At 45.1% G+C, this 23826-nt stretch overlaps 4 protein-coding genes across 10 annotated transcripts in view; 1 reads left to right on the top strand and 3 right to left on the bottom strand.

Moving 5' to 3' along the window:
* Nucleotides 1-23826, top strand: part of NF1 (neurofibromin 1) — a 74048-nt gene that overhangs the window by 30339 nt on the left and 19883 nt on the right. For 5 of the 7 annotated variants that reach the window (XM_077787601.1, XM_077787600.1, XM_077787598.1 and 2 more), the window contains 8 exons: nucleotides 1757-1819; nucleotides 3626-3784; nucleotides 4535-4632; nucleotides 4770-4916; nucleotides 5379-5525; nucleotides 5842-5952; nucleotides 22662-23094; nucleotides 23332-23672. In XM_077787601.1, coding sequence (XP_077643727.1) covers nucleotides 1757-1819; nucleotides 3626-3784; nucleotides 4535-4632; nucleotides 4770-4916; nucleotides 5379-5525; nucleotides 5842-5952; nucleotides 22662-23094; nucleotides 23332-23672 — 1499 coding nt within the window. The remainder of the gene's footprint in view (nucleotides 1-1756; nucleotides 1820-3625; nucleotides 3785-4534; nucleotides 4633-4769; nucleotides 4917-5378; nucleotides 5526-5841; nucleotides 5953-22661; nucleotides 23095-23331; nucleotides 23673-23826) is intronic. The other 2 variants (XM_021533032.2, XM_077787597.1) reach the window with 1 other exon arrangement.
* Nucleotides 9131-13081, bottom strand: OMG (oligodendrocyte myelin glycoprotein). Its single transcript, XM_021533038.3, has 2 exons — nucleotides 12779-13081; nucleotides 9131-12051 (listed from the first exon to the last, which is right to left on the bottom strand). Exon 2 carries the CDS (start codon nucleotides 12043-12045, stop codon nucleotides 10759-10761), a length of 1287 nt encoding a protein of 428 aa, XP_021388713.1. The 5' UTR covers nucleotides 12046-12051; nucleotides 12779-13081; the 3' UTR covers nucleotides 9131-10758.
* On the bottom strand, nucleotides 13965-16450 carry EVI2B (ecotropic viral integration site 2B). Its single transcript, XM_077787628.1, has 2 exons — nucleotides 16355-16450; nucleotides 13965-15371 (listed from the first exon to the last, which is right to left on the bottom strand). Exon 2 carries the CDS (start codon nucleotides 15338-15340, stop codon nucleotides 14522-14524), a length of 819 nt encoding a protein of 272 aa, XP_077643754.1. The 5' UTR covers nucleotides 15341-15371; nucleotides 16355-16450; the 3' UTR covers nucleotides 13965-14521.
* Nucleotides 18632-21501, bottom strand: EVI2A (ecotropic viral integration site 2A). Its single transcript, XM_021533039.2, has 2 exons — nucleotides 21355-21501; nucleotides 18632-19406 (listed from the first exon to the last, which is right to left on the bottom strand). The coding sequence occupies exons 1-2, from the start codon at nucleotides 21456-21458 to the stop codon at nucleotides 18632-18634; spliced, it is 879 nt and encodes a 292-aa protein (XP_021388714.2). The 5' UTR covers nucleotides 21459-21501.

Below are 23826 nucleotides of genomic sequence, written 5' to 3'. Positions count from 1 at the left end.
GGCAGATATAAAAGTGGTATTAACTGATATTTAGCTTCAATATTTACTACTTTTACTGTTACTAGTAACAACTAGATTTCTGTACAAGTATTTGACTAACAGTATTTGTGATAAACATTCTGTACTTAAGATTTCAGAGTTTTGAAGAGTCTGGCCTTTATCTGAAAGAAAGTAAAACTAAGATCTGATTTGGGGGCATTAATCCATTTTTATCATAAGAACCAAACAGGTGATTTTTATAAGATAACTTCCCTTTTAAAAAGGTGAATGTGTTCTATCCCAAGCACTAATGAGAGTAAATTATACTGAATTTTGTGGTGGTTTTTTCATGCTTAGAGTTTTAAAGTAGCTGTGTGCAAAGAATGCTCACCAGATGTGTTCTGTAAATGATTAGTAGATAGTTTTAATCTCTGTAGCAACCTCACAGAAATGGTGTCTTTAGCTGGATACTGGCATCAGTGCTGGCTGGTGTTTCTGTTTGGGAACAGAGCCCAATGAGTGTTTTCCTTTGGAAACATCAATAACTGGCTACTGGGACAGATTCACCTGGCTCCTTACAGGTAATGTATGCTCAGGAGTGTGTTGTGAGAGCAAGCATGCTCATAGTAACTCCTACAGAGGATCTGTGCTGGCTCTTCCATAAAATCCCCACAAACATACATGGCTTGCCTTGTGAAAGCAAGGTGGAAATTTTCCTCTAGCTGCAGTACCCCAGAGAGTAGAGTGTGTGTACAAGTGCTTCAGAAGTCACTCATGGAAGTACACAGGGAAAGTTGGCAGAGGTGCCACTGGTTAAATATTAATAGGTCCTGCTCAGGTTTCAGTTCAGCTTGCTTAGCAGAGGGCTTTGCTGGCTGGTTTGGGTTGGGGTGGTTGCTGTTCGTGCTGTCCCATCCTGGACGTGTGGAAGCTTCTGCCAGTGCCAGTGTGACCTTCTGCAGGGGGCTGAGTGCTGCAGCTGGCTGGGACCCAGCCCTGGGTGCTGCTGGAGCTTCCCAGGAATGCCCAGCCCTGTCCCAGCTCCCGGGAGTGCTGCTGCACCTCTGGCTGGGCAGCAGGGCACGAGGGCCTGGGGCTTTGCTCAGATGCTGCTGGAGGTAGGGCAGAATTGGAGTCTTCTTGGTAGGTCCCTTTGCATCCCAGTGAAATGCAGAAATAAGCACCATCAAGTCAGATCTCTTGACTTGGAAATCTCTAATAAATTAACAAAGACTGTAGCTTCTTTCTTCCTTTGTCCAGAGAGTGTTTTATGGCAGAGTTACCTCTCACAGTGGTAGTAACTCTGATGGTTCACAGGTCTAACCAAATTGAAGGACACACAGAGAAACATTGGAAGATTCAAAACTCTAAATTTAATTTAAAAAGCAATATGTATTTCAATGGTATAACACTACTATTTGTATTGTTAAAATTATTTGGGGATGGTAAAATACATTCAAAAGCTGAATACACCATTTAAGGCCCAAGATTGTGTATCATGAGCACACTGATGTGGTTTGACTTCTAATCTAGCCAGAAATAGTAGAAATGATTGAAATTCAACATTTGCTTGTTTTGTATTTAGTGCTTTGTAAACAAGATGTAATAAAACTGTGGAATAAAAACTCCGTCATCAGTCTTTAGTTTATATATTTCATTTTCTGTTGGTTATGTTTGTTACATTTTACTGTGTAATTTATGTACAAGTCAACATTGGTTTTTTGTTGCTATATGTAGTTGGTGCTGTGACTTGTTTGTGCTCATCTCTGTTCTGTAGGCAACTTGCCACTCTCTACTGAATAAAGCTACCGTAAAAGAAAAAAAGGAAAACAAAAAATCAGTAAGTTTGGAGACCTTTTTATTAGCCATTTCTTTCAAAGCACAACAGAAGTCTTTTGCTGTTTGTTCAAAATATCTTCACTTCAGTCTATTTGACCTCACTGTAAAATCATTCTACTAATTCTGGCACAAAATAGCTTTCATTTCAATTAACACTGGAATTAAGTGTAGATTTAAAATATTCTCTGTGTGCCTATTTGAGTAAATGAGACATTTTTAACATTACTGCTTAGTATTTAATATTCTGACTCTTCTAGCCTTGCCACCATCTTCAAAATAAAAAACTGGAAGAAAAATGTTTTCTTTGGTTTTGAGAAAAATCTGGGTCTGTTGAGCTGCTTTAACACTCTGGCAGATAACCTGAGCTTGCATCCTGGGCAAAGAACCATTAATATTTGTGGGGTACTGGAAAGAGGCTTGTGGGACTTGTTTCTGACACATTTTCTTTTTTTTCCTTTGTGATTGAGAAAACCCCAACTTTAGCACTTGTATTATTTCCTTGGAAAAGGCAGATTTTCCATTTTCAGTAACTTGCTGTGTTAGGGTTTAGATCTGTGGGTTGCTTTAGAGCATTGTCTTTAAAAGTTCAGACTTACTCTTTTCTTTGGCAGTGACCTCAGAATACAAAGTATGAATCAACCAGAATGGAAATCTAGACTTTTATTAATACTTTCTTATTTTTGCTATAACTGAGCAGAATAGTAATCATGTTTAAAATGCAAAAGCTGTGGACAAACCAGTATTTTACAAGAAAATGTCAGTAATTGCATCACAAGGTAACTGACTGGAGTTGCTACTGAACCAAGGTGATTCTTGGTGTGTTTTGTACTAATGTCTTTGTCTGGTTTAAGCAGCATGATTTGAGATTGCATTAGTTATGTTTTGAAGTATTTTATTAAACTGGGATTTGTTTGGAGGCGTTTTTTTTTAAATCTTAAACTATACAGGATAATACAGATAATAGCAATTTTGTTCTGTGGAAAGGAGCAATCTGATTCCTTTTGAATAACCATTGTTACTCATTACAATATACACATATGGATATTGATGTTTTATAGAACCACATGTTGAATATCTAAGAACTTTATTTTTGTTAGGAAGCTTTGTCTTTAACTTTTCAAAGTTAAATCAAAGACATCCAAAGAACAACTCTCCTCTTAGTAACTCACAGTTGATTTCCTAAAAGAGAGGAGATTTCTTCAGTTACTTTTTCCTGGATGGCAAAGGACAATATTTTAAATCTGCTCAGGGGTTTTATACAGCGTATGTGTAGGCAGAGGAGTGCACTGGCCACTCAGCTCTGGCTCCTTCTGTCCTGTTGTGGACAGGTGATGGTTTTGAAGGGTATTTCTGCAAAGAGCTCGTCCTCACAAATGGAAAATTACTCCTGAAGCTGTAGAGCAGAGTTATTGCTGGAGAGGCTCGTGACTCAGTTGTGCAGTTACAAACACAGATCCAAGACCCAGTAGGTGGAAGGTGCTCCCTGTGCTGGGAGAGGGCAGTGCACACCTGAGTCTGGGGCTGTGGCACCTGCGTGGGGTCAGCTCTGAGATGTGGCCAGGAGCTCTGGGAGCTGTGTCCCTGCCAAGGGAGCTGGGCAGCAGCTGAGGAGAGCCAGCTGCTGTCCGAGAGCCCCACTCCTTTCCTTCTTGTTCTGGTTCTCTGGGATGCAAGAGAGTCCCACTCCAGTGTGCTGAGCATGATGGGTGTGGAAAGAATGCTTTGGCTTGGCTTGCCGTGCGAGGCTTTTGGGAGCCCCTGCCCGTTCCTTAATGCAGGACTGTTGTGTGTAATTGTCCGTGCACAGGTGGTGAGCCAGCGCTTCCCCCAGAACAGCATCGGGGCCGTGGGCAGCGCCATGTTCCTGCGCTTCATCAACCCTGCCATCGTGTCCCCGTACGAGGCGGGCATCCTGGACAAGAAACCCCCGCCCCGCATCGAGCGCGGGCTCAAGCTCATGTCAAAGGTGAATCCAGACACGTCTGTGCCTGCCCCTGGTGTGTGTTCTGCCTGCTGCAGTACTGCTCCTAGAGCACTAGGAGAAAATGGGGGAAACGTGGAGGCCTTTGTAGCAGTCACATTTCTAGAAAGTGCAGTGTCTGTGCCATGGTTATGCATCGTTGCATTGTTTGAGCTCTCAGCAGTGTAAGGATGGGGATGAACACTTTGCCAAAAGGATGGATAGGAGAGTGGAATTCCAGCCCTTCCCTTGAACTTCTCATTTGGAAGCTAACAAAGAGACTGATGTTCTGTGGGCGCAGTGAGGGTTGCAGCAGCCAGCATTTATCAGTTCAGTCCACTGCTAAAGAATGAGGGCATACAAGTTCTATGGCCTGTGTATATTATCTACTGTAAATGTTGGGAAATTATATTTTTCTTTAACTAGGGGTGTGTTACTGCTTTTACTTACTTTTCTTAAATTCCAGGATGAAATACTTAATAACTTACTGGTGGTTTGAAAGATGATTTATTTTCCTAGTTTAAAGATCATAAAAAAGTGAACTGTTTTTAGTATTTAAAAGTATGAGAAAGAAAAGACTTTGGAAATGAATGTATTTTAAATTACTTACTGGCTTTTTGTTGCAAAACCTCAAGACAACAAGTGAAAATGAACTGTTTCTGCCAGTTTAATTTCACCGGCAGAAGTATTTGTGTCAATTACTGTAACAGCTAATACTTTAAACCTCTGCGTGTCTCTGCACATTTCTTCCTTTAGATCCTTCAGAGTATTGCCAACCACGTGCTGTTTACGAAAGAGGAGCACATGCGGCCGTTCAATGACTTCGTGAAGAGCAACTTCGACGCGGCGCGAAGGTAAGGCCTGGGGACGGCACGTGGGAGTGCTGTGTGCAGGGGAGAGCTGCGGTGGGTGGGGAGAGCTGCGGTGCCCTGCAGGACAGCCCTGCCCAGGCCCTCCCACGCTGATGTTTGTGCCTGGCTCTGAATTGCAGGTTTTTCCTCGACATCGCGTCCGACTGCCCGGCCAGCGACACCGTCAACCACAGCCTGTCCTTCATCAGCGACGGCAACGTGCTGGCGCTGCACCGCCTGCTCTGGAACAACCAGGAGAAAATTGGCCAGTACCTGTCCAGCAACAGGTGGGGCTGCAGCCCTGGCAGGAGGGCGTGTGCTGAGGGGAAAGCTGGCAGAGTCTTGGAATGAACCATAAAGCTCATCCCATCTCAGCCCCTGCCATGGGCAGGGACATCTTCCACTGTCCCAGGGTGATCCAAGCCCTGTCCAGCCGGGCCTTGGACACTTCCAGGGGTGGGACAGCCACAGCTTCTCTGGGAACCTGTGCCAGGGTCTCAGCACCCTCACAGGAAAGGATTTCTTCCTAATATACAAACTAAATCTCCCCTCCTTCAGCTAAAAGCTGTTAATATTTGGAAATACTCCCTTCTGTTGCTTCTGTTAGTACTGAGAAGAATATCAGTCATCATTGAAGATGTCTCATAATTACTCTAAAAAAGAAAATCCAGCTTGTCCCAGTTGAGGAAGGGTAGTGAGAGTTGTTGAGTAAAGAAGGAGTTTCCTGACAGAGAACATGTTGTTTGTAGGGACCACAAGGCTGTTGGACGACGACCTTTTGACAAGATGGCAACACTTCTTGCCTACCTGGGGCCTCCTGAGCACAAACCTGTGGCAGATACACATTGGTCCAGCTTAAATCTCACTAGTTCCAAGTTTGAAGAGTTTATGACAAGGTAAGATTACTGTGGTGGGGACACACATTGTGCATTTCTAATTTCTAGACTTGATCATGTGAGGAGATGCCAGTAGTTTATAAGACTCTGCTATCAAAAAGCTGAGTGTACACAAACCTTTTAGGTTACTGAGTAGATTTTAATTTAAAAAACTAAACTGAGAATGAGAAATTATGGTAACATGTGATTCAAGGAAGGCTCAAGATTGTGTAAACTTAATACTTTTGTTCAGAGATGGAAGTAAAGAGGGTTTGGGATTTTTAAAATTTGTTTGAAAGGCAGTTGTGAAAGTTGATGTCAATGTATTGCTTTTTAGACATCAGGTACATGAAAAAGAGGAGTTCAAAGCACTGAAAACATTAAATATTTTCTACCAAGCTGGGACATCCAAAGTTGGCAATCCTGTTTTCTACTACATCGCTCGGCGGTAAGAAACCTTTCACCTTCCCAATCTGAAATGAACCTGTCAATTAAAGGTATCAAGTGTATGTAAGAGACACCAGCTTGGCAACAAACCAGAGCTTGAAAATAGCTTATTTGTTAATATTTGCTGACAGTATTTTTGACTTGTTTCCTAAACCAAAACTATAATTTCCAAGTAATTACACTCCTGACAGGAGTCATTCCTAGAGGTGTTAAGGAAGGGGAGATCCCTGTGCTCGCCCCCAGGTGTGGTCAGAGGCAGCTCTGAGGATTGGATGAGCTGCTGAAGCTGCTCTCTGTGCTGAGGTGCTGCTGGTGGGGGTGTGCTGGCAGCACTGGGGAGGCTGGTTTGGCTTGGGGAATGCTGCCAGGGCTGGGATTTCTCCAGTCCTGGCGCCACCAGGCACTTTGGGGTGCTGGCACAGCCCTGGGGTATTCATGGTCTGGTCATTGCTGGTGCCTCTGGGAGCAGAGCCCTGCTGGGAGTGCTCCCTGCTGCCTGTGCTGCCCATGGTGGCAGTGGCACTGGGGGCCACTTCCAGTGTACCCATGGGAGGATGTCATCAGCAGTGACTCTTTGGATGCAGTGAAAGAGCACAGGATGAGGAGCATCACTTATCTGTGCTGATTTTCTGTCTTCAAAAGCCACACAACAGTCCATGAAACCTGCAGGTGTGCTGATAGAAGGGGTTGGCTTGAGGGCAGCCTGGATGCCTTTTTTCCCCCCTTTAATTTTTTTTTTTTTAGCAAGATCCCTAATGTTTTAATCCCCTTACATGCACAGAGTTAGAAGCAAAGGCAGTCTTTTGAATTCTCTTTAAAAAACTCTGTTTGCTTGCCACATTTTTCTTCTCCATTTTGTTCCATTAGACACAGTCTTATTTCATGTCAAGTCAAACAAAATGCCTGCATTGTTATCCTGCCCTGTTCAGACAAGAAATTAGGCATACAAATGCAGAGAGTAGTGATAACCCATCTTAAAAAGTGACTGTGCCTGGCAATGATCCGAGCCATCCTTATGTATTCTGTGCAGACCTGACACACAGTGTTTCCTTGTTTGCAGAGCAAGGAATGGTTATTTCATCTGCAGAGAAAGAATTTCTGGAAGTAAATCAAGACAAAAGTTTGCACCACGTTTGCTAGGTCTAGCTCACTTCCCTCTTCTTTAAAAGCAGAAAAATTAATTTATCCAAAGATGCCTGACTGGGCAAAACTGTCATGGTCTCCAGTCAGCCAAGCATTCCTGCCTTCAGAGAGGGTGGGAAGGAGCAGATTTTTGAACATTTTATCCAGGTATGAGATATTAATGAAAATATTGTTGTACTGCAGCATGAGCCTTGCTGCTAGGTGAATTATTACCTTTATCTTCAGCAGCTGCACAATTGAGGAATCCTGGCAGGGCTGCCTTTCAAGCCAGCAGGAAGGGCTTCTCTCTGGGATGATGCTCTGGCATTATCCCTTCTCATAGGGATGTGGCTAAGTGGAGCTTATTTGGGGTGTTTGTCTTTGGTTCTGAGCCAGGTGTTGCGTTTTCAAGGTGTGAAATGTGGAAAAATTGTTTAGATTGGAGCTGCCAGGCTGTTTGAGGACTTGTAGCAGGCTGGGTTTTTGGGGTTGGTTTTTTTCCCTTTTTTTTTTTTTTTTTTTTTTTTTTTGGGTTTTTGTTTTTTTGTAGTTGAAGATCTGGTTGCTAAGGCATTGTTGAGTCATTTTACTGATATATCTGGATCAGTTTATGTCCTTCTTGTGCTGTGAAATTTAATTCCTTCTGTCATCTATCTTCACATTTTGTTTCCTGGGCAACAACCCAGCTTCTGGAGCCATTATTCTTGTGTTTTTAATCTCAACCCAGTTACAAAAATGATCCATAAATCAATTAATATTGATCCTGAACTACTGCCATTAGGTTTTAAGCTGATCCCAAACTAATTAATAGGAATAAAACCTCTGAGTTATTGCTGCAGACCGCAGCGATCCCCACAGCATTTTCACCCTTTCCAGAGCGAGTATGCAGCTATTAGAGGTGTGCCAGAGCTTTTCTGGGTATTTTGAATATTGCCCTGAAATGCTAAATAGTTGTTTTGGATACCAATTTCTCAGAGAATAGATTATTTTGTATTTCTGGAGGTCTGAGTGCGCGGCATGTTTACAAACGCAGGCCCCCGGGCTCAGCTCAGAGTGGCTGTGCAGTTGCCCAGCAACGAGTGCTGGACTCCCACGCTTCTGCCTCCTCCCTGCTGCCTTATCGACTCATTCGTATTCCAGAAAAATAGCAGGAAGCCTAAATTCCAGTCTGCTGTTCTGAAAGCAGTCCGAGCAGGCAGCCTGGTGCTGCAGCAGCTCAGGCAGGGTTTGGGAGGGAGCACAGCCCTGGCGTGTTGGGGTGCCAGCTCACTTCATACCCAGCTGCAGGTCTGGGATCCAGCTCCCCCGTCCTGCCCGTGCACCCCAGAGCCCCATTTCCACTGCAGGCTTTTCTTAGCACGCTGAGGAGTTTAGGCTGGATAGCAAGTCCTTCGACGTGGGGGCTTGCAATTTGCCCCAGATAACCTCTGGAAAGCAGTGTTTTCCTGTTGCTGGTCATCAGATTGTCTCATTATGGGTGAAACGTTCTCAGAGCCTTACAAGTCAATTCCCTGTAGGTTTTTTTAATGCAATAGAATTTGGCATCCTGTACTGATTCTGCAGCAAAGACGCAGGCAGTATTTCCTGTAATTTCCTCAAATCAAGCAGTTTGGCCACAGCACCTCATTTTCTGATGAGTCCTGCCTTGAAAGCCCAGCTGCTCCCACTGTGTGGGATGAGGCCACGAGAATGATGCAGTTCTGGGAATTGCTGAGTTCTGAGCATGGGAAATAGTTTGGTGCTGTGCTACAGTCAGCACTTAGCAAACCCAGGGAGTGTCCAAGGAGAGCAGCAGCAGGGACTTCTTCAGGTTTTCTAAAGTTCTAAAGAGTAGGAAGGGGAAGGATAGTCCCAGTGTTGTGATCATATCATCAGCTTATTGCTAAACAATATTAGAGATATATCAGTATCTAAATAATGAATTTAATATAACCATAATTTCCCCCCATAAGGCATGACAATGGAGCCAAATGTCTGCTTTAAACAGGTTTGTACAATACAATGCTATCTATTTATTTGTTTTACTCTGCTTATTAGAAAAGAATCACAGTCACTAGTTCAGTTCAATACAAACATAACTTTATTTTTACTTAAATGCCAATGAAATAACTGTACAAATCCATTGTGTAACATTTACTGTTAGAAATTAAAATACATTTCCGGTTAGAGAAATACTGTTCACAATTGGAAAGTTGTCATTACTCTGATACCAGTAGTTGTGAATGATCTACAGCCCCCATTGACACCTTGGGAGAAACAGGTAGAGGACTCCGGTCTTGGTTGTGAGGTTTTCTGGGTTTTGCAGCACCTTCATGCTACAATAACTGGAAATTAAATGGCCTGGAATGAATGGAAAACATTGTATAAGATCTGTAATATTAAGTGGATAATACTTTTTCAATTAACTTGTTCTTCAGTTTTCATTTCATGCTGTTTGCAAAACTTCATCTGTAATATATCAAGTACCTTTGCCATAATTTAGATAATTTTCCTAGAGTGGACAGAACCATGCGTGCAGCTATTTCTACTGGCTGACGGTGCAGATGTCGAGGAGAAGAGCATCCATGCTCGCCCTTAGAAAGCAGGGATTTGGGCATGTTCAGTGCCATGGACTGGGTTCATTCTCTTTGGAGTCACAAGAGTCAGGAATGCTTCAATGACAACTCACCAGCTAACTGCTTAATTGATTTGTGACATGACTTGTGTTTGAAATCAGCTGATATTTCATTTTACTGATAGTGGTTTGCTATGCTCTGGCTGATTTGTGGTATTCTTTTAAGCACACCATATTAACATTTCAGCATGTCACTTGACATAAAGTCAAGGAGTTCCAGGTCATTAATTTGGGTAGATAACTCCTTTGTATTTGACAGTGTCATGGCATTGAACATCTGGCATTTTTCTCTACTTTTATCTTTTTTTTTTCTTCTTTTTTTTTTTTTCTTTTTTTTTTATTATGGAGAGAGCAATAACTTGCCTGCAGTCTCTAAGTCAAGCCAGAGCAGAAGGATACTGGCCCCTACCACTGTCCCATGCTGAAGCTGGACCATGTTGCCATCTCAGTTTACACCCTCTTAGCAGACATCATGGCATTATCATATTTAATTCCTAAATTCAAAACTGTTGTTCTTCATATTTAAAATACTCTAATACATATGAAGCAAACATAGATATACATGCTAGCAATTTTGCTCAGGAATAACTTCTGATTAGTGAAACAGTTCAGTTTAGTTCCTTTATTTTTTCCCTTTCTTTTGCATGTCATCATAACTTACAAAGAATCTGTGCTGCTATATTACAGGAATTGCTCACTGGCAAGTCAAGCAAGACAATGCAGATATGATACAGGCCTTCTGTTTTTTTCCAGTTGTTCAATGACATAATCATACGTAAAATCAGTACTTAAAATTCCGATGTGTTTATTCTGTGCAAGTAAAATGAAAAATTTAAATACAAAATAAGCACATTTTTAAAAACAAAATAATAGATTAGTCGTACTCAATTAAGACATATGAAAATAAGTAGCAGCTTAGTATCAAGACATTAGTGTGCGCGTCTTTAAGAACCGTTACTTTAGATCAGAGTCAGGAGTTTGAATTTCTTTCGTTCATTTTTTCAGCTGGCTGTGTTAACTCCAGCTGTTATCACAGGAATCAGCTCAGTAATTTCGGGGGGGTGCGAGCCCTTAGTCCATGGCCACGGCCGCGGCGTGCAGCAGTGCCAGACAGAGCAGCCCCGTCTGCCAGCGGCTGGCGCGGGAGGGCACGCGCGCGCTCGGCGTGGCCTCCTCCTTCCTGAAGGTAGTGGTTGTGCTTTGAGGCATCTTGGAGTAGTTTGTTGGCATTCCACTGGTGATGCTTAAAGTCATGGGAGTGGTGGAGGGTCCCGTGGCAGGGGCCAGGCTGGCGTTGCCCGCGGTGGAGTCCTGGACGAGGATTGTGCGAGTGGCCGCGGCCTCCTGGGGGCCGTCGGGGGCGCGGGGCAGGGGCCGGTCCGTGCCGGGGAACAGAGCCGGGGGGCTTTGGGTCGCCAGGGGAGAGGCTTCCTTGGCTTTGAACTGTTTGTGCGTTTTGGTCACTTTGGTGGGCTCGGGCGCCGCGGCAGAGGCCTCCCTGCCCGCTGCCTTGGTGCCCTTGATGATGGGGCTGGAGTCCAGCGCCGTGGGCTGGGCCGGCGGCGCGGCGCTCGCCCAGGGCCAGGGCAGGTCGGCGCAGGGAGCCCCCACAACGCGGGCAGCTGTGCCCTGCACCCACTGCAGCACATAGGGGATGTTTTGGTTATCGCTGCAGGACCAGGGGTTGTTGTACAGAGTTATTTCCTGCAGCTGGGAGAGCTGGTCAAAAGCTTTGTCAGGAATGTATGAGAACTTGTTGTTGTGCAGGTAGAGGCTTGTGAGGTGTTGCAGTCTCACCAGTGTTCCTGGGAGTATCTGGGACAAGAAGTTATTGGATAGATCCACTGTCTCTATGTTGTAGGGCATATTGGTTGGAACTGTCCAAAGTTTGTTGCTGCTGAGATTGAGAAACTTGAGACTGCTTAGTGTGTTGTTGATCAGGACAGCTCTTTCCACCATATTCCTGGAAACATCGAGCACTCTAAGATTCCACTGGTAAGCTGTATCAAGTTTCTGAAGAACTTTAATGTTGTTGTTTGTGGCATACAATTCCCATAAGGACTTGGGCAGATGAGCAGGAACATTCTTGAGCCAATTATGTGAAATATCAAGGGTCCTCAGATTGGTGAACCTCGTTAGCTGATGATCGAGATCTACAAACTGGTTAAAGGACAGATTTAAATATGTAAGGTTGTCTTGAAGTCCCTGGGGCAGTATAGTTAAGTTTCTGCCTGAACAGTCCACATTCCTGTCGTTTCCTGAGCACTTACAGCTAGAAGGACAGATACCCAAACCAGTGGGTATGAAAACCAGTAGGACCAGCAGACAGGTAGATGTATTCAATATCTGGTATTCCATTGTTGCCTGGAAATAAATATACCAAAATGACACCCTTTAAATCCATGTAATACATTACATTTCTGTATAAGGGTTGTCTTGGCAATGGCCACTTGCAGGAGAAATTAAGTAAAAATATCAATAACCCCCTTTGTGGCACGGTCCTTTTTAGAATTGTTCAAGAGAGACTTCACAAAGCATCCCTTCAGCCTGTCGTGTTGTCTGGCAGAATGAGACTTGTTTTTTTCATCTCCCTTTCCCCCTCCAGCTCAAATGAGGGCTTTCTTCCGAAAACGCAAGTCTCTTCCAAACATTATACAATGTCTGCTTCTTGTTTTTAGTGATTTCAAGCCTATATTATGTTTGGAATAATGTGTTCATTTATAGAGGATGAAAAAATGGCTGTCAACTGGATCTTCACAAATCTCTGCAGTAATGTAGCAGTCCCCCCCATCCAGGCATGCTGTTTGCTTAAGTAAATTGGTTAAAATACATTGTAGGAATTTAGCTTGAAACCCAAATTCCATTGTTCATGCTTACATGCACCGTAGCGTTTTTTCCTCCTTGCAATGTTAATTACGATCTCAAAGCTGGAAACGCATTTTAGAACCCGAGTTACCGTTAGTAAGAAATCTCTGACACTGCAGCAAATTTCTGGTGCAAGCATCTGTCATCAGCTCCTAATTCCACTCCCGTTTCCAGCTCCGATTTGGTAGTAGGATTTTGTGAGTAAAATCAAAAAGCTCAAACTTACCGTGGTGTCCTGCAGTATCAGCACATCGTTTCTGTGATGGATTGGAGCTTAGAGGTCGCCTTGTTCTGGAGAGCAGCTCCAGCGGCTGCCGGGGGCTGTGCTTGTCTCAGCTGCATCGTACGGCTGCGCCCGGCTCCGCAACCACCTGATCCTGTGGGCACTGCAGAGCCGGCCCGAGCCCTGCCAGGGACCTGCCAGGACCTGCCGGGATCTGCCAGGGACCTGCCAGGGATCTGCCAGGGACCTGCCAGGACCTGCCGGGATCTGCCAGGACCTGCCAGGATCTGCCGGGATCTGCCAGGGACCTGCCAGGGACCTGCCAGGACCTGCCGGGATCTGCCAGGACCTGCCAGGACCTGCCAGGACCTGCCAGGATCTGCCAGGATCTGCCAGGGACCTGCCAGGGACCTGCCAGGACCTGCCGGGATCTGCCAGGGACCTGCCGGGACCTGCCAGGGACCTGCCAGGATCTGCCAGGGACCTGCCGGGATCTGTCACCTCTGTTAACCTCTCCTCCTGTAACAGAGGCTAATGGGAATTTAGGCTTTCTAGCTTAAGCTTTTTTAAACTACGCTGCCAGGATATATTTTCCTAATTTTAAAATACTCTTTTCTGCTCCTTGGATCAGGTTATCACTGTGTTGTCAGCTCAGCTCGTAGGATTTTACAGATTTCTACAGGAAATCTTGATTTGATTTTCTCAAAGCAATATGAGAGTGAGAGTGTTTATAATGTTTCATTCATAGTGCCGTTAATTTTAACAGGGTGTCATGTGAAAGAGCCTTACAAAAGTCTGTATAATTGTAATATTCTTCTTGAGGCATACCAAATCATACAGCTTATGTAAACAGTAAAGAAAATTGAAAATGTATTTTCCTATGGCCATTGTATGCACAGCAGCCTGGAATTGCATTTGGATAATGTACTACTCTTTATTAGTGATAGTTTAAAAATTCTGAAGTTTATTGTGTGCAAATCTTTGTTCTGTGCTCCATCCACAAAACTATTCCCTCCCCAGGAGAACTGAAATTTTTGCAGAGCTCTCATGGAAAGCTGGCTTCAGCATCTAGCAGCTTCTTTATATAAATGTTCAATACTGGTAAAAAAAAAAAAAAAATCTACTTCTGATAGCAGCCTGCTACTGGCCAGCCAAGGCTGGTGTGGGGGAGATGAGCTGTGCTGGAGCTCAGGGCCCAGAGAGGAGCATGGAAAGCACTTGGGCACCGGGAGCTCAAAGGAATCCAGCATCCATGAGCCATTCAGTGAGTTTGTATTAGTAACTGTGTGCATGCTGTATCTCAGCAAATATTCAGGTGGGCCTCAGGTGACCAAAACATCTTTGAGAAAGCTTTATTAAAATGTCCTGGAAGTGATTGCATTCACTTGCACAGCCCAGTGAGGCAAACCCCAGTGCAAAGCCGAGTCCCTCTGACGCTGGGCAGTCTGTGACATCTCCACGTGTGTGTCTGGTTGTGCTGGCACACACAGCTGTGTGCTCTGCCTTCTGGAATCTCTAGTTACAGGTGATGACTGGGCACAATTTGTTTTGTAGTCAGAAATTTGCTTCAGGCAGAAGCAGGTTGTTCTCTCTTGTGAAAGCCAAAGTTGGGAAACACCAGGGAAATGTCAAGGAAATGCTGGGGCCTCACCCTTCTTGCCTGTGTCAACTTCTTCTTTTTTCACTTTCTTGAAAATTACTTGATTTAAGAAAGATGTCGAGTATTCTGGAAATGAATTTGGCAGTCTACAAAGGGTGTTCTGGCTGGGGCGGTGTTTCATGGACCTCCTGGGTCAGTAGCTCAGGTGGTGGCTGTGGCTCCTCTGCTTCCACGTGAAGTGCCGAGTGCTGGCTGGGGTCTGAGCTGGCGTCCTCTGCGGGTTCCCTGAGCCAGGCAGGGGGTGGGGGCAGGTCGGAGCACTCGGCTGGGCAGTCTGGGGGAGGACAGGGCTGGGCTGCAGAGCTGGCTGGCTCTGGGGCCGGGCTGGCTCCGGGGCAGCCCGCGGCCGGAGGAGGTGGCTGCCCGCTCTCAGCACTGGTGGTGTGCTGGGGAGGGGTCTCTGGGACAGCCGGGTCCTCCTGCAGGCTGGTGCCTTGTTTCGGTCTCCAAGGCAGCATGAATAAGACCGAGGAGCGCTTGGTGCCGGGTTCAGCGTCCATGAAGAGATCTGACGTGTCCCCATCCACGAAGGGGGACTGGCCTGCCCAGTGGGACTCGGCCAGAGGAGGCCTCAGGCAGCATTTCCACAGGAGAATGACCATAATTGCCAGCATCATCCCAATCAAAATGCTGCCCAATATCAGCGCTGCCACCCAGCTGCCATCCCCAGCTTCCTCCTCCCCTGGGAGGGCCTGGGGCTCTGTAGTAGCCAGGGCTCCGTCAGACTGGTACAAGCTGGGCACAGTTGCTTGCAGTTGGTGGAGGGGGACTTTGTCTGCTCCTGGGCTCGTGGCAGTGGTGCCCATGTGGCTTTCAGTCCTGGCAGCGTGCTGGGGTGCTGCTGCAGAAAGGGAGCTCCAGATTTCCCCACAGAACAGAACCAGCATGACCTGGTTGCTGGCCATTTCCCTGCAGCCTCTTTACAAGGGTCCTCTGCTATTGCAAGGAAGAAGTAGAACACGGTAACTTGTAAACTGTTTCTGCATTTTATTGCCACCAGACAGTTCTGTGTTAATACCATCAGACTGAAAATAACGGTCTCCCCAATATTTCACATTTCAAGCCGGTTCCCATCTGCATGATCAGATTTGGCACTACTTTACAAATAACAGCAGATTTTCAGCATTATGGATCATGTTAATGAAGTGGCTTGTTTGAAGGTAATGGCTTATTATCATCTTTTTTCACCTTATCAGAAAAAGGCATTGGCAGAGCAGTCCTCACAAGGTTTCAAAATAACATTTATCAACCATGTAACTGGTTATGGACCTGGAACAAACTCTGCAGCATTGACAGACAGGGTTGTCAGAAATGAAGAAATCGCTTGTTGTGATATAAGCTGAGACAGAAGTAAAAGGCTCTTTACAATTCTCCTAAACTTTTATTTCCCGTTCCTATATTTGTTCAGCATAGCAAATATTTAGAAGTTTTCCAAGTACTTACGCTATAATAACACTGCATTCTAGTGGTAAAATGTTTTATAAATAAATTCTTGCATGCAGATTGTGCAAATGTTGAGTTGTTGGAATGAAACAGACTTTTTTTTCCTGTACTGATTAGAGTTCAGCTCTCCAAATGTCTCCATATGAAATAAATTATATAAAATTCATCCCCTACACAGCTCTTTTCCTTCTGAAGTCACTTTCATGCAATTTGAGCTAATTCATTAGTTACTATAGTGCTAGTCCTGTGAAGCTATTTCTGGGAAATTAATATGCATGAGTCTTTATGGGTTTACAAATACGCAAAATTAAATTTTAAATGCAGCAGTGTAAACACACATGAGTAGGAAGTTAATGACTAGAGAACATCGTGATCTAAACTCTGACAGGTTTGTAATGGGTTAAAATGATTCTATTCAGTTTTTATCCTTCTCCCCTTTTCTCAAAGTAGGCTCAATACTTGAATTTGATCCTTACCTGTAATTTACCTTCTCGGAAGCAGGCGCCGTCTGCCTTTGCTGTTTGAGGCGCGGGAGGGCTGTGTGTGCTCAGTCAGACGGGCTAAAATGGCTCTTTTCGTGCACAAGTTTGTCAGGGAGGGAGGAAGTTGCCCACGCAGGAAGCGTCCGTGCCGAGCAGCTCGCGGGGCTCTTACCTCACAGACCCACGGGCAAGCTGCTGCTCTGCCCACCGTGCTGGGCAAAAGGCGCTTTGGCTTCTGCAGAAAGGCTCTTGCCACATCAGGCACCTACATGTGTTTTTGTGGAAATTCTCTAATACCTGTTTGCCTGTCTTTGTAGAAAATAGTTATGGCTTCTTCTGTGTGAATCAAAAACTCTGCACGTTTGGGCTGGATTTGAGTTGCTGATGTAATTCAGTGGTGGGTTTGCTGTGCTCTCAGGCCATTAGTGGGAAAGCACCCTGGATTCCTTGGTGAGTCATGGGATGCTGGCTGCTTACACATCCTCTCTTGTGTAGCTGCATCGAGGGGCAGAGGGCAAAATCTGATTTCATCCTCAGCCTGTCCCTGCTTGCTTGGTTGTTTTTCTGTGTGGACAGTGCTGCGACCTGCTGCCATCACTGGTGGAGAGCTGTGCTCTGAGCAGCTGCTTCCCCCTGTCTGTCCCTGTCCATCCCATGGAGTGTAACTCAAGCTGCTCTCTTTGGTCTCTGTGAGCATTTTTGCCTGGAAAGGCTGCGTGGTGGAAGGAAACCCACACCAAATATGTCCTCCTGGCACTTTGCAATTGTGTTCTGCCAGTAGCTACAGACAGATTCTTCTGCAGCCCTTCCTGTTGTGGCTCTCTGACTGCGCTGCTTCTCTCTCTGACACTCTGCCTGCTCCTGCAGCAAACACACATCCTGACCCCATCTCACACTAACTCGGTGTTCCTCCTCTGATTTCTTTGTCTCCTCCCCATTCTCTTCAACCCCTGTAATTGATTCCCAGTTCTAGGCTAAGCATGCAGACTCCTTCCAGCTTTATTTTCCTCACTACACAGCTCACCTTTGAGCCTGGCAGTTGCATTTTTTGAGCTCTGTCTCTGTCCTGTCACAGTGCTGTGGTCCTGCCTCTGCTGCTGCTGTATCTTCCCTGCCAGCCAAGCTAATGGGTGATCTAGTGGAATTGGGGTGGGGGATTCAGTCATCCCGGTCCTCTCAAACTCAAACAACCATCTTATGTGTCACAGCTGTTGGTTACAGCTGCACAGGATGTTTGGAGCTTTGGCACTGTGCAGTCTCAGCACTTGTAACCACAGTGCAACAGAGCTTCTTCAGCCCAAGGAGCAGCCTGTGGAGAGCTTCTCACGTTTCCTTAAAGAGCAAAGCTCTGCTGCAGGGAGAGCAGCCACAGGCACCTCCCTGGAATTATGGGAAGGTCAGGTCTCTAAGAATAAAGAACCTAAAAGTTGTTGTGGTTGAAAGGAATTCCTGGCATGTTCTGTTTGATGTCAGAAGAAAGTGGAGTGTGTTTCCATGATGCAGGAAATCACAGCAAGTCATCAGAGACCTTTACTGAGCCCAGCCAATGTTACAGAAATAAAACATTCCAAAATGCCTGGTCATATTTTTTTCTAACATTTTGACTTAAAGAAATAGAATCACATACGTAATTTAAAAACTGATATTGCAAGTTTATTGAAGGTAACAAGCTGAACAAGTTCTCATGTTCTAGCAAATACTACAAACTTCATCTATTCATAGTCAATGTTGAAACACAATAAATATGGTTCCAATCAGTCTGCTTCAAAAGTAATTAAGCTGGTTTAAGAAGTTGTCGATGGAAAATCCAAAAGGACATCTGGAGAGGGACTAGATCATGGATTAGTGGTTGAATCAGTTGTGACTAATGTATTATTTCCTTTGAAAAGCAACTTGGTTATGCCTGTGCAGCATCTTAGTGTTCAGAGTAGTGCTCAGACTGACAGTCTGTTCCTTTTCCCCCTCTATGGTCTTTGAGCATGGGCAGATTCTGTCATTTTGGTTTATCCTGTTCAGCTCCTGTCACCCTGATTTCTGGTCAAAGGACAAAAACCAGTCTTGACACTACTTAGAGAAAACTATTTAACACAGCTTTACTACCTTCTGGATCCACATGTGGCTGCAGCAATTCCCACTGGCATAAATGGAGAAACTCTAAAATCTGGATTTAGCTTTCCTGGGGGAAATTCTTGCTGTTACTTGAAATACAAGTTTTTGCCTTACATTAATGGTGTAACAAATGCAAAAGATTAATTTTTACCCGAGTGTGAATTAAATCTCAACTACAAAATTGGTTAAAATGGTTTTGTGTGACTGGGATGGTTCTTTGCTTTCTTGTTCATTATTTACTGCTTTGGTGAGTTTCTCAGTAGTTTCATCTTCAGTTTTCCTTTGGTTCACAGCATCCCTCCCTGATATCAGCTCCTGCATTATCAGCTCGGTTCCACTTGTCTCCTTGGGCATCCTCTGCCATGTTCCTGCTGCTGTGGGCCATAAGCTGTTGGTGGCCAGGAGGTCACCATTGCTCCTGGGCCTGCGTTTGCCCTGCTGGGCTCGTTTGAGATAGGAGATTTTGTTGGCTGCTATGACTGTGGACAGAAACAGGGAGATGCAGATGAGCACAAGAACTGCAATGATAATGAAGCAAATCAGTATGAGAGACTTGTTGTCTTCACAGGTTTCTTTGGTCACTGGGCTCTTGGGTTTGCTGCTTTTCTCTAATCCTCTTGTGGTGGAAACTGCACTTGGGGCAGGGGAAGTCAAATTTTGAGTCATTGTGGAGGAGAAGGATGGCAGGGTACTTTGTATTTCAAAAGTAATAGTTTGGCTGCTGAAATTGAGGCTCAGAGGGGAATTTGTGCTTGCTTCTGTCCTGTTCTGACTCCCACTGAGGTTTTGGCTGATGGGACTCCAGGTTTCTTCTCTGAGGTGAGGGTAACCTGTGTGGTTTGCACCTGTTTGCAGCCACAGGGAGAAGATTATCATGACAGGGAAGGCCAGGTGTGGGTTACTGCATCTCTTTGTCTGCATCTTCCTGTTGAGTCCCCTGCAAAAATACAAATTGTGGTGCTAGTTTAGCAGATGCTGGTTCTTAGAGGTTTGGATTGGACTTCTCAGGGAGTAGCAGGCTTGATGAAAAATACATGGCCTCATTTTTGGGGGGATGTAGGAGCATAAGTTCAGGTGCCAGATTATGAAAGAATAGATTGTCTCAAACTTCTCACAGTTTGAGGTTATAAAACATACAAAGACCAAAAAAGAACATGGAGCAAAGAGAAGTGTTTCCTCCTGAGGGCTTTGTGATGTCAGGGCAGACTCTGGGAGTTCCTTCTCTCTGAAGCTGCCTGTGTTACACCCGGTCATCACTTCTGCTTTGCACAAAGACCCTGTGGAGGTTACACATCACTGGCTGCTTCTCACCTCCCTGAATTCCCCTGGGGCAGGCAGGGGAACCCTGCGGGAAACAGATGGGCAAGGCAAAAACTTGAACCCAAAATGTTCCTGTAAGTGACAGCAATAACTTAACGTGAATTGTATGTAGTTCCTAGCACAGCTGTCTGGAGTACTTTAAAATGCCCAGGAAAATATTTGTTCTCTTATTTTTCTGCTTTTTTGTGCAAAAAGCTCTTTATCACAAGTGTACTTCTTGTATTTTTCTCCCGAACATTCTACAGATTGTGACATTTTCTTTGAAACGCCACCAATAATTATGGAAATGAGAGTAACCATTCATATGCTCTGTTTCACATTTGTGTGGCATTCAAATCTGTACCTGTTGAATTTTTCTGGAATTCTGGGTAGGAATGTGAGAGTGGGGTTGGTCAGATACGAAGATAATAACCTCAAATTATCAGTGACAAATCAGCCAAGCAGTGACCCAGGCAGTGCTGAGCTTGGGCCAGGCTGCTCCTGACCTTCCCAGGGCAAGGCTGTGTCCCACAGAGTCTTTCTGCTGTCTGTGGTAACAGATCACAGCGTTTCCTTTGGGTGTCACACACTCTGCTTGGTGCACATTGAAATGCTACAGGGCGTGACAAAAAGTAGCACTGTTAATTTTATATTTGTTCTTGAACAAATGTGTTTGTTGCCTGTAAAGGTAACAAAGTGTGTTTGTTTGTGTCTAAATATGAAAAAATCAGAGAAGCATGTTCCTGGTGTGTGACCCCATGAAGGGAAGGCAGGGATACACCTGGTGTGTAAGGGGATCTCTCCTTACACAACAAGGAAGCAACAAAAGATCTGTGTCTGTAACTTTGCAGTTCACCCATAACATAAAATTATTCTCCATCCTGAGCTTAATCCTCTTTGTTCAGTTTGAACTGGAAACCGTTTCAGCCATAAATTTCAGCTCAGGTCGGATTTTTGTTTGTGTGTGCTGGAAGTCACCTGGATGATTCCTTGTAGCATACTTTAAAAGGAATAGGAAAGCAAACCCAGCAAAGCTTGGGGTTTTTCAACATTTCAGCTGTTTTGAGCAGGACAGGCAGAGCCAGCAGAGCTACCCTGCAGCGTTCCCGTCCCTGGCCAGGGTGCAGCTCCAGTTCTGCCCCAGGCACACTGAGCCCAGTGCTCATTGTGGGCTTCCAGAGCAGATGTGCTTTTCTTAAACATCAGCAGGCTCGTCGTGAAGGGCTTCTGAAACTACGAGAGCAAAGGAGCTCATCTTTAAAGAGCTGGTTTTCTTTTTAGTTCAGCCCTTCATGTCTGGGTATTGACAGGGTCTCAGTACCCAGCGAGATCTGCACTGCAAGGACAACAGAGCCAAGTAGTGACTGTCACTGTTAATTCCTCAGTCTGACTATGAATAACATTTAAAATTATGAAAAATACAGTATATCAGCTTCCCTGATTCAGTTGGGGATACTATTTCTGCAGTTTGTTACTATTTTTAATTGCTCAAATTTCTGTAAAAATACTTTTTCATATTATTTTCTACAAAATGTAAGAAACTTTGAAGTACAGCTTAAAATAAGACAAGGAAAATGTGTACTTACCTTGCCAAGACGTAGTCAACAGAACATGGATATTTCAGATATTTAGTCCTTTGACAATAAGGTTTCTTTGTGCATATATTTGCTCCTCGGATGCAAACAACCATCAGTGTACAGCAGGGAGATTTGGGCAGTGCTGGTGTTTTTTAGGCAAACTTGTAACTGCAATGACATGTGGCTCTAAGTGGGGAACTAAAACCACAGCTATGACACACTTCCTTTGGGTAGCAGCTATACCATGACACACTGGGGGAAAAAACACCAACTTAGCTCTCCAAACCACAGGAGGTAACAGGGGGAAAAAATCTCTTGTGCAGATGAATGTTCTGTGTTCTATCTCCTGAGTTGTCCTGCACTCAGGTGCTATCAAGAGAAGTGTCCCAAAATCCTTAAAGCTACACCTGTGCTTTGAGAATTTATCAGCTCTTCTGTAGCTGTTGTTTGCCTTGGAAGAGTTGAGTTAATGATAGCTCAGAACAGTGATAGGTATTTAAAAATACCTTAAAATTTCACAAGCTGCTGATGAATCTATTTTTAATTAATTCTTCCTACTAGAATTCAGTCTGCTGTGTGAACCCTGGAAATGTCGTTTAGGCAAATGCATTGTCCAGTCTCAAAATTCAGAGAACCTTTAAGGGAGAAAAAATATTCTCAATTATGTGAATGTTTTTGAAGAGGTATTTTTGTAGGCAAGTCCTCTGTACTCCTCAGAGGACTGACCATTCTTAGAAACACCCCCAAGCATTGGAGTACTGCAGGACAGAGTAACTGGAGTGGCACTGGACCCTCTGAAAAAGTTGGGGTGTGGATGTTTGATTATTAAGACTCCTGAGATAAATATATTTTTCCACATACAAATATAGATCTAATTTGAACCTCTAAGGGTGTTACAAAGTTAGAGGCACTTAGAGGTTGTGGGGCACTTCAGGATGAAGCTGAGTTAAATCCAAGCCCCCTCATCCTGGGCACTAAACCAGTGGCCAGAGCGTGAGGCAGTGCCCGAGGCCAGTGGCCCAAGGGTGTTGGCAGGACTGCCACAAGAGCCCTGCAGTGGCCTGGGGCTGTTTGCAGGACTGCCACAAGAGCCCTGCTGTGGCCTGGGGGTGTTGGCAGGACTGCCACAAGAGCCCTGCTGTGGCCTGGGGGTGTTGGCAGGACTGTCACAAGTGCCCTGCAGTGACCTGGGGGTGTTTTCAGGACTGCCACAAGGCTCAGTCTGGCTCATGGACAGGACTGGGGGTTCTCTTGGTGTGCCTGGCCACTCAGGGGTTTGTGCTGTGGGCCTCAGACATGTCTGTCCTGTCTTACAGGTTCAAGACCGGTCAGATCAATGGGGATTTGCTGATCTACCACGTGCTGCTGACCCTGAAGCCATACTATGCAAAGCCATATGAAATCGTGGTGGACCTCACACACGCTGGCCCCAGTAATCGCTTTAAAACAGACTTTCTTTCTAAATGGTTTGTAGTTTTTCCAGGCTTTGCTTATGAAAATGTCGCAGCAGTTTTTATTTATAACTGTAACTCTTGGGTCAGAGAATACACCAAATACCATGAAAGGCTCTTGACAGGTTTGAAAGGGAGCAAAAGGCTTGTTTTCATAGACTCTCCAGGGAAGCTGGCAGAGCACATCGAACACGACCAGCAGAAACTCCCAGCAGCTACCTTGGCTTTGGAGGAGGACTTGAAAGTGTTTCACAATGCTCTCAAACTGGCTCATAAAGACACCAAAGTTTCTATTAAAGTAAGTGCTTTTAATGCTGTTCCTAGTGATCTGTTGTTTTTGTTTAGAGGATTGGAATATATTTTACTATCTCTTAATTCTCCTCCCTTGTCTTGAGGAGAAATCACAGCTTTCTAATACGCTCCATTAGGAAGTACAAAATTTCGTACATTTATCTTTCCTAGAAGTAGAAGTGTGAGGGTTTTCTCTGAGTGATTCCCGAGAGGTGCTGCAGCAGGTTTCTCCTCTGTCCCCAAGGTTGGCTCGACAGCGGTGCAGGTGACTTCGGCAGAGCGCACGCGGGTGCTGGGCCAGACCGTGTTCCTCAATGACATCTACTACGCCTCTGAGATCGAGGAGATCTGCCTGGTGGATGAGAACCAGTTCACCCTGACCATTGCCAACCAGGGCACCCCGCTGACCTTCATGCACCAGGAGTGTGAAGCCATCGTCAGGTCCATCATCCACATCCGCACGCGCTGGGAGCTGTCCCAGCCCGACTCCATCCCCCAGCACACCAAGATCCGCCCCAAGGACGTGCCCGGGACGCTGCTCAACATCGCCCTGCTCAACCTGGGCAGCTCGGACCCCAGCCTGCGGTACTCAGCTCTGCTCCTCAGGGGCTTCCCAGGGCTGCTGCACTGCTAGAAACCCTCTCCTGAGCAAAACCATTTTTCTTTCACCACAGCTCCATAAAATGCAATTCTTAATAAATTGCATCTTTTTAAAGATTGAGTTTCTGTGAGTGAAGAA

This window comes from Lonchura striata, chromosome 20, assembly GCF_046129695.1.
Source record: "Lonchura striata isolate bLonStr1 chromosome 20, bLonStr1.mat, whole genome shotgun sequence".
Lineage (NCBI taxonomy): Eukaryota > Metazoa > Chordata > Aves > Passeriformes > Estrildidae > Lonchura > Lonchura striata.
Note: the sequence above shows the minus strand (reverse complement) of the source record. Positions and strands in the feature narration are given on the sequence as shown.

What these genes read in the sequence shown, in the direction of transcription:
- OMG (XM_021533038.3), bottom strand. Translation starts at nt 12,045, where the DNA reads ATGGAATACCAGATATTGAATACATCTACCTGTCTGCTGGTCCTACTG.
- EVI2B (XM_077787628.1), bottom strand. Translation starts at nt 15,340, where the DNA reads ATGGCCAGCAACCAGGTCATGCTGGTTCTGTTCTGTGGGGAAATCTGG.
- EVI2A (XM_021533039.2), bottom strand. Translation starts at nt 21,458, where the DNA reads ATGGTTGTTTGCATCCGAGGAGCAAATATATGCACAAAGAAACCTTAT. An exon ending in GTTGACTACGTCTTGGCAAG is followed by an intron (nt 19,407 to 21,354) that starts GTAAGTACACAT and finishes GTATTTTTGCAG; the next exon opens with GGGACTCAACAGGAAGATGC.